The sequence below is a fragment of the Geospiza fortis genome, unplaced genomic scaffold, assembly GCF_000277835.1.
Source record: "Geospiza fortis unplaced genomic scaffold, GeoFor_1.0 scaffold195, whole genome shotgun sequence".
Taxonomy (NCBI): Eukaryota; Metazoa; Chordata; class Aves; order Passeriformes; family Thraupidae; genus Geospiza; species Geospiza fortis.
In genome coordinates, this window is record NW_005054324.1 from 326,458 (window position 1) to 336,457 (window position 10,000).

A 10,000-nucleotide genomic window follows, 5' to 3' on the forward strand; every position below is an offset into this window, starting at 1 on the left:
ATCTGCTGACCCTTCAGCGTCAGGGACTCATTTCCATCCCACCTGGCCAGTCTGCTCTTCCTGTCCAGTCTCTGCCACAAGGTATTTCAGTAAACATGACTGGAGAAATTTCTAAATTCACAACTTTTTAACCATTCCATTTGCATCTGAACTTCAGAAGTTTCCCATTATGACACCTAAGCATACTTTGTAATTAAAACTTTATTACTCATATTACCAATTTTCTGGACCCTGATAAATCATGCAGCATATACTTTTGGAAAAATAAAGACAGCTATTTAGTGTTTTTTCATAGATGGAAGGTGCATATTTATTGAGCTTATGTGCTAAAAACAATTTCTAATAGCAGCGCACAATTCAAGCATCGTTGCTTTTCTCTGAGGAATCACTGAAATCTGATTTAGTGGAATGTTATTTCATTTAATATAAACAAACAGGTATAAAATACATCCGACATTGATATTAAAGCCATCTAAAAGCTCACTTTCTTTTCTTTTTCTCCTAAGAAAATAAAGTCTTTGGCATTGAAAGGCACTTTGAATCATCAATTTATGACAAGTGAATTTAGGGACAAGCCTTTAGGATTTATTTTCTTTTCTATTCCTTTGTATTAAATAGGTTAAATAGAACAACAAGTTTTGAAGGTGGTGTTTCCAATAGTAATGAACTTTGACTGACAAATAACCATAAAGACTTTTGGAAAAAAAAATTCCTTTTGTCACTTTGATCAGGATTTCTCAATGATGAAAATGAGCTCAAACTCTACTACTTGAAAGAAAATAGGGCACACACTTTTGAAACGTAAATTAGCGTGAAGATAAATGCTGCTTACATTTTAAGTTAAGGTCAGTCTTCCCGTCTAGGGGACTCTGTCTATAACCTGTGAGATATCTGTCTCTGTTTATTTTACCGTAGAGAGTTAAGTGTCTGTCATAAAAAATATACAATAATCTGACCTCTGATACCCCAGTCCTGACATGAGCATTGTTTAGACTATGTTCATGACAGGTAACATTATTTTTAATTGGTGTTTATGCATGTAACTTATTCCTCCTTTGATTTCCTTTGAAATCAAAGCCTCAGAAATCAGATGAGCAAAAGCAGAGTACACAGCATATAGACAATGATCAAAAAAACCCCCAAAACCCCAAACCAAAACAAACAAAAAATAAACCAAGACAATGAGAAAATCAGAGATTACAAATAAATGTGTTAATTTCGTTGTGCAAAAAAGCTGTTTAAAAAAGCTATGACACAAGCATATACAAAGTCATGAAAGCTACAAGGAAACCGAGTCCTACTACACCAAGTAGAATAGCAGTGGGGAGACAAGTTGATTCATAAATCTGGAGATGAGAGACTGGTAATGCTTGTTTCTTTTTGTAGGATTGGCTTGGACCAGAGTCAAAAAAATCATAAAACACAGCTTCCCTCTGAACTGCTTTACCTTTTGCAATCTCCTCTTGTGCCATCTGTTGCTAGAGGAATTCCTCAGGTTTTCTCTCACATTAAGCTATCCCCATAGATTTCCCTCAGCACTCCTACCCAATTGCATTGATATTCATTGTTTAATGCAATACTCATTCATCTGCTAGTATAAAAACAGAGAAAAAAACCATTTTTAATAGTCCTTAGGAGTAAACAGTTCTTTTAGAGACATTTCTTTTACTCAGAGAACTAAGTCCAACTGAACTCATAACAAAAAAGATTGGTAATAAAGAAATAAGAAATTACAAAATTTTATAGTTAAAATATATATGGATTGTTATTGTTGAAGTAAATTAATCTCTTTTTTGCTTTTACCTTGATGTTTTTTCCTAATAATGAACTACATACAAGTATTTATTTCTTCCATTTTTAAATTAAACCTTCAGAATTGAATTAAAGTAACCACTTTTGAATTAAGGTAATCACTAGATGTGGTAAAAGTATGGTTTTCTGCTTCTGCTGTGCTGTGAGAGATATAAGATAGTTATGCAGAAGGATTTACATGTGTAACACAAATATTTTATCTGCATCCATCCAGTTTGCTCAGTTACGTGGATGGTTAGAATACTGGAAATAGTACGGGGTGTTTGTGTTTGTAAGTTATTGGTCATAAAGAGTCTCATAAACCACAAATTATTATTGGCAAAGTGTGAAAATATATATCTTACAAGTACAGCTGGGAGGTTTGCATACATAAACAGTATTTTCTTCAAGTATAGTTTCTGCCTTTAAAGAACAGGAATGTTCCCCATATTTTCTTGATGGTCAGGTATCACAAATAAGATGCAATAGGTGTTTTAGCATCTATTTTGTGACCAAGTCTTTGCTATGCTGTATCCAAAACCAGTGATTTGCTGTGAGTTATTTCCATGTATTGTTGCATTGATGCTAGTTAAATGCAAGGAACTGTAAATCACAGCAGTAAAAAGACCTCAACAAACTAAACAAACAAAAAAACACCAAACCCCAAATCTTGATTGGTCCATGTTGGAAAAGGAAGAATGGATGGTTTTTATAAGTGATGGTTTTATTAAACACTTATTGAAACATAAAAATAGAGTAAGAAGTTAAAAGAGTTACAAAAGTAATATTAAAATCCTCAAATTCTTGGTGTTTGTAAATTTCATAGAAAATCAGTATTTGACCTTTTTATTATAGTTCATAATTTTTATTCCACTCTTGGTCCTCTTTTTGATGCTTTCCCCTTAAATATATTGTAGGGAGGGCATTTTAAGGGTTGTCACAGCCTATGAAACTTTAAAACTTACCCTGCTTTTACATCCAGACTGAAATGTCTGTCAGCCTTTTCACAAGCCTCTAGTAAAAAGAGAGTTGGACTTTTTTAGACACAGAAACCACAAAATTGCCATAATTTACAATTAATTACAAATCTGCTTATTAACTTTATACACTTTAAGTCCCTGCCCGTAATCCTTTTATCCTAAAAGGCAGCCTTTCAGGGTCCTCTGAAAAAGTGATAAAGTTAACCAGCCTGAGCCTAGAAATTTCTTCCTGCTTTAAAAAACCTTAGGTGAGCTAGGGCAGGACCAGACAGGCAGGACATCCCTGCCCATGGAGAGACCATTGCTGCAGCTGCTGCCGGCCCTCCTACACTCACTCAGCTTGTGGGGCGGCTCTTACTGAGCTCACACAGCATCCAAAGTTTGATGATCTCAGATTAAATTCCTCTCACTAGAAGATGTGATATCTGATTACCTAAACAGGTGCTTTTATTCTTGGGTTTGTTTTTTTTTTTAGTACAGAATTAGTTTATCTTTTTTAACAATAGGAGGAAGACTTTGAAGTAAATAATGTATTTGTATATCATGCCACCTAAATGAATACATTATTTCATTTTGATTTGTGATTACATTTGCAGGTAACTGTTATTTAGAACACTAAAGTGAGTTTTTTGCAGTGTTGCTGGAACATACCTCATGAACTCAGCAGTAATTACTTACCTTCATTAAACTATTACAACCAGTATTACCATCACTCGCGTTACCCATCTCTAATGCAATAAATTACAGCCTGGCTTCTTTGCTTGCTTCCTAAAAACCTAGGGTTTCTCTATACAAATATGGTATAAAGTCCAGTTTTAGGACTTGCAATCCACTCTTCTTCACTTTTTCCTTATCTGAGTTTGCCAATGGGTGTTCGTATCTAATGTAAAGATGCAGGACTCAAAGCAGTAATCTAAAAATTAGCTGGTTCATAATTAAAAAAAAATCCCCGCCACCTGCTTTGTTTAATACTTCCTCCAGAAATTAATATTTCTATAAATAACTACTAATCTATTTTTAATAGTTTTGAATACTTCATGGTGAAATAGATACTGAGAAGAATTAAAGAATTTCCTGTGCTTTCTTCATAATTTTTTTGTTGAATCTCATTCAGTAGTCTGAGTTTATATGTTCCCAAAATAAAACATTATCTAATAAATAGATTTGCCAAACAGTAAAAACAGTCCTTACATTTTTCTACTGTATCTTATTAACCTGAATGAACAGATGCTTTCTAGTACTTTTCAGGACCAGAAATGTGAGCTCTTTTTAAAAAAAAAAAAAAAAAGCACAATATTTTGATTCAAACAGCATCAGCATTTTGAATGTTTTGCATTCCAGCGCATCTAGATACCATGACTATGTTACCTAATTTTGGTTGTTGAGATGAAATAGAGAAGACAGATTTTGAGATACCTCTGGAACGAACCATGTCAGGCTGAAGAACCTGGCTTTGAAATCACGAGATCTCTGGGCTTCATATTATTTTCTGCATTTAATCAGTATTTTTCAAAAGTTATACATCAAACTTACAATGTCTGGCAGTGACAGAACTTGTATATATTTCTGATGAGCTATTCATCTTTCAAAATCTGCTTTCGTATCTTAGCTGCATCTTCAGTGCCAAGATAAGAGAATGCTCACAGCCCTTCTCTTGCCTGTGTTTTGAAGTCTTTACTTCAGACAGAAGCATATTGTACCGTAGGTTTCCATGACTTCATGCAAACTTGAGCCAGACAACCCTAACACATATGTATGAATACATTCAACATGCTTTTTGTGACCAAGGATGAATCCTGGAAACTACAAGTTTCCGGGCTGCAGGTGGACCAGAGAGCAAATTTAAGCTCTCTTTTTGTTTTATGTTTATGAATTTATGGATTTATGACTTTATGAATTTATGTTTTACTACATGTTGATTGTGCTGGTAAAACAGCATCAGCTTTATTGTTGGCATTAATCCATTAATAACACTGAGCTCATTATATGAAACTCTTTATTTTGTTGTATTAGTGGGGCTCTCTTTCATTTTATAGCTGGCTTAAGTCCTGCTGAGATTCAGCAGTTATGGAAAGAAGTGACTGGAGTTCACAGTATGGAAGACAATGGCATTAAACATGGAGGGCTAGACCTCACTACTAACAATTCCTCCTCTACTACCTCCTCCACCACTTCCAAAGCATCACCACCAATAACTCATCATTCCATAGTGAATGGACAGTCTTCAGTTCTAAATGCAAGGCGAGACAGGTAATTCTGATGGGATTTCAACTGTGCTTATCATTTGACGTGAAGCGGTTGTATAACATCTTAAGTCACATGATTTCCAATCAAAAAATAGCACTTTGTAGAGGTTACTTAAGAGATCGTGGAAACCTGATCTTCGAGAATTGTTTATCAGTAGGGCATAATTTTCAGTAATGATGTCTAACTGTGCAGACACAACAAAATTACCTGCATGTGGTTTTATAACTCATGAACTTATGATAGTTTGGGTAAAAGTTAATCACAGAGTCAAGTGGGCTGGTGTAGGGGTGTAAATGCACATTTGTGGGCACTTTTTATAGGTGCGTAGTTTCATTCATGTTTAACACACCTGGCAGTCAGGCCCTTACTGTTGAATATACTCCTGGTTTCATTGACAAAGTATAGCTATATGAGTTGTCAAGGCTGTAATTCAGTGCAAAGATTCTATATTAAAAGTACTTCAAAACAGTATATTAAAACATCTCTCATGTTGTTTATTTCTTGTGAAAAGAACCTCTAAATTTTCTGTCTTTTATGCATAACAGGAATGAAGTTGACATATTTCCTATAAATTTTCCATGTTGTTAGTGTAATACAGTGGAATTCCATCATATGGATGAAATCAAAATCATTTTTAGACACATTGACAGATATTATTTACTGTTCCTTAATTTCAAGTAATGGTTTAAATACAAGAGTATGTAATATCTGTAACACTTACCAGTAAATATATTAGTGTAGTGAGATATAGATGATCTCAATATAAGATGATATTTAATTGTATGTATATAACCTAAATTGTAAGTAATTGTCTTTTCAAAAAATTTTCCATTCAATTATTTTAATACTTAGGAGACTATGATTTAAGTCTCTCTCATACTCATATGACTGTGAGAGCAGTTTTCAATCATTATTTTCTATTATTTAAAAATCTGAAAACCTTTGTAGTCGTACTTTTAGTTAGTATCACTTTTTTGTTTATATCTCACAGAATGGTTCTTTGCTTCAGTATGTCACCTACATCCACGGAATAATTCCCTGAATTTCTTTGATAACTCATCATGGATGAAAAATTGCAGAGGCTCCAGAAAAAGGCATGGAGTACAGTTAGAGATATTTATGAAGCCACATAGTTAATGAAAGCAATGCTTATGAACAAAAATATTTATTAATGGAAGCAACTCTATTTTTATACACATTGAGCAGAAAATTCAAATATTATTTTGAACATTCACAATATTCAGGAATTCTGACTGTCAGTCTTCAATATTTATACTCAGAATTGATCATTTCTGAGTGTATTTTTTATTTGTAGGTAAATGTTACACCAAGGTCATATGGCATAATTAGCATATGGTATTATACAGTCATCTTATTTTTTCATCCTTTATTAACAGTCATCTTTGGCTCTATTTCTTGCCTAATTGGAACATCATCTAGCCTTGGCAGTTGAACTATTCAATAGAACGATTAAATTTTTCTGACTGCTCTGAGCTAAATTGACCTGTTTTGACCTGTTTGTCACTGATCGTAACCTGACAGGCGCTAGCAGCCTCCAACGATTATGGCTTTTGAGATGAATCTGATGCCTTATTCTTTTGCTACAGCTCGTCACATGAGGAGACTGGGGCCTCCCATACTCTCTATGGTCATGGAGTTTGCAAATGGCCTGGCTGTGAAAGTGTTTGTGAAGATTTTGGACAATTTTTAAAGTAGGTGGATTTTTATTCGTTGGTACAAAATGGTTCAAGGCAAGGGAAAGTGAAAGATGGCAAACAAAGTTTTACTGTAAACCATATCAGAGATTTTTTTGTGTGTATTTCATGCAACTGGATAATCGAGGCTATCGGCAGAGGGTCAAATTGTTATCCTTTCTTTCATGTCGAACACTTTTGCAGGCCTTTCAATAGCACAGTGTTTAATCCTCTTATTATCCTTTACTGAAATGGAGCCTCAGAAAATTTGAAGAGATGCTTTAGATTTTATATTGGATACTAGGAGTATGAAAAAGCACATTTTAAATTCTGACAGTTTGTGTGAAGTGGGAATTACTGTGTATAGTATAAATAAAAAAGCACAAAGGCCTAAGCATGACCATTTAACTGTTACTTGCTAATCTGTTTTTGCTTTTATTCTTGCATGTGCACAAGATACATCAAAAACCCACAGTGTGCAGGTGGGTTTGCACCTTTCAGGAATGAAAAGTGATGTCATTGCTTTTTCAGCATTTGGTTTAGCCAGCTATTTTCTCAATCTTAGCATTTAGGAAGTGACACAGCTTTTCCTTTTCATATGCAGCTTCAAACTGCAACGGGTTTCTGCAATTTTTCCTTTTTGTTTATTTCAAAGTATTTACTAGTATTTCTGTGTTCACTTGAATTTTCAACAACAGCACTGATTTGCTACCTATGTACATTATGGACTGGTCTTTGTTAGAAGAGCCATACTCATTTGGCATGCAATAGATCTTAATGGAAAGCTACAGATAGGCTTATATAGATGAGTAACTTCAGGGGCTGAGACTCTTATGTTGTCATGGTGCAGCTAACAGGGTGAATGAACTGTTTCATGCTTCATCAACAATTAAGTTAATTAGCTCATTTGAAATTGCACTGCTTTGTTGCCAGGATGTTGGCAGCAACATCAAAAGATGTGTTTACAAATGGCAAACTACGGGGTATATAACAGAAGCACCTTAACAGCAGACCATACCCGCTCAGTATTACAATAACTTTTATAATAGAATTATGGCAATACTATTCATAAAGTATTTGCAATGCTTTCTCTGTCTTTCAGTTTTAAATTAAGTAACTTACACTGACTTGCAAATTGTATGTAGGTATCACTCCTGACAAATTTTTGTTTATTAAGTAGAATGTCAAAACAATGGCTTATTATTAAAGAAAACTGTATAGGATTTAAAAGAACCTGATTTACATAAGTTTGTATTAAAAGGAAAATGAAATCTCCCAAATTCAATGTAGTGTTCTAAGTATTATTAATAAGAAGAATTTAAACTCATTTAGCTTAAGCATTTTCCTTTTCAAGAAAAACTACGTTTCCTGAATACGTCCATCCATCTAGCCTATAGTGATGCTAATTCTTTGGGCAGACTTTGCACATCCATTATGTCAGGTCTCTTGTTATAATCCATGATCAGTAAAACCATTTTGATTAAGGCAGTGTAGTGCCAGGTTTACAGATGCTCTTGCTTTCCTCAGCCAAATAACCCTGGAAAATGTGAAAGTGACACATAACATCTTGATAATTCTGGTGCAGAAGCAATCAGGGTTTACAGCAGTGTCATGGCTTTTTGTCCTATACATCAGCAGAAGCTGTCTGAGAATATTTTGTTATTTCTTCTTTTCACTCAAGTCTGTTTACTGTGCCCTTAAAACAAATAAGAAGTCATGATGCTGAATAGGAGAGTTTGTTTGTGAAATAGAAATATTTCTTCATTTTACACTAGCGTTAAGATGGAAATCAATACATAACCTTGCATTAGATCCTTTAGTACCTTTTCGTGTTCACGCTAATGCAAAATCCCCATTACAATTAAAAAACATTTTCTTTCAATTAAATATCAACTTTTAGTCCAAAGATTGACCATTTTTCCAACCCATTAACTTTATAGGGGATGACAGGACTAATGGCTGTAGTTTTCAAGGCTTTGCTCTTAGTCTAATCTTTGTTGCAGTGTTTCAGGTTCTCTGACTTGAAACAATATGATACCTGTGTTAAGAGAGTTAATGCAAGTATATTGTACCAAAATGAAATATTAAAAAGGTACTCTACCCCAGTCTAGTAGTCTGTATTTCTGTAATATGCTTATGACAACTTTGAAGAGTGCCTGGTTTATGAAGTGACCTGCAACTTCTGCTCAGAAAATAGTTTACCTAGTAGCTTGATGTAAAGAAAGAAAAGCAAGCAGAGGCTCCAAGGAGGATTAGGACAGAAAAGACCAGTTTGGCTTCACTTGGCTAATCAGGGAAATTATTTAGGGTGAAGTGACAAATAACTTCCAATAAATGACTTAAAGCTACAAAAAGCCACTTTCACCACTTACAGGTTTTTTTTTAAATCCAATCAGAATTGTTTATATTTTTAAGGTAATTGGCGGACATTCCAATTAGCTACAGTTCTTTTCAGGTATTCTGAATGGCTCAAGAAGTTTCACATTAAGTGAAACTAGATTAATGCTAGGAAACATATGCAATGGTTTAAGAAAGTACAGTGAATCTTCTTCACAGTAGATTTCTGTATATATAACAAAACCTAAACCCATATGCTTTCTTTGGTATCCCTCAACTACAGACACAAACCCATGGCTTATATTTCTGTCTTTGTAAGATGGTATTAACTTATAGGTGCTCATGCATGCAAGATCACTTTGACTATTGAGTAAAAACAGCTTTTGGCTTAAAAAATGCTTCAACATTTAAAGACAAATCAGAAAATGTCATTACATAGCTACAGAAAAGATGACAAGATTTAAAGAAAATTTAGGCCCTGACATGGATTTAATAAGTGTCAAAATGCTTATGAAGACTCGGAACTTTGCTGTGAAACAAGTGTTGACAGAAACTAACCATTTTCAGGTCTCTAAGTAAGGAAACCAATAGATCATGTAAAGTATTTAATATTGTTCTTCATGATGTTTTTTTAAATGTCAGAATGCAATAACATATAACAAAACTTCAGGGTATTTTGTCTGCAAAATTAATTATCATTCCACTGGTCCTAAGTCAGTTTGAGTAGGAAGGATTTAGCTTACTGTGCTTAAATCAGAAGGTTTACAATACAACATTCCAGCCAGCAGACAAGTGTTCTTTAACCTGCTTGCGGCAGACGCCAGCAAACACAACACAGGCTACAGTAAAAAGACTGGTAATGTTTTCATCTGTAGAGACAAGGGAAAAGAAATCATGATAGACAGGTTAGGCCAGCTTTCCAGTTTATATATGGGGCATGTTTAAAAGTCT

The 10,000-nt window shown here is 34.3% G+C and overlaps 1 protein-coding gene across 1 annotated transcript in view; it reads left to right on the top strand.

Moving 5' to 3' along the window:
* FOXP2 (forkhead box P2) overlaps positions 1-10,000 on the top strand; it is a 349,338-nt gene that overhangs the window by 289,933 nt on the left and 49,405 nt on the right. Inside the window, 3 exon segments of the mRNA XM_005420925.2 lie at positions 1-81; positions 4,808-5,021; positions 6,626-6,730. The exon segment at positions 1-81 is cut by the window's left edge and continues 18 nt beyond it. Coding sequence (XP_005420982.1) covers positions 1-81; positions 4,808-5,021; positions 6,626-6,730 — 400 coding nt within the window.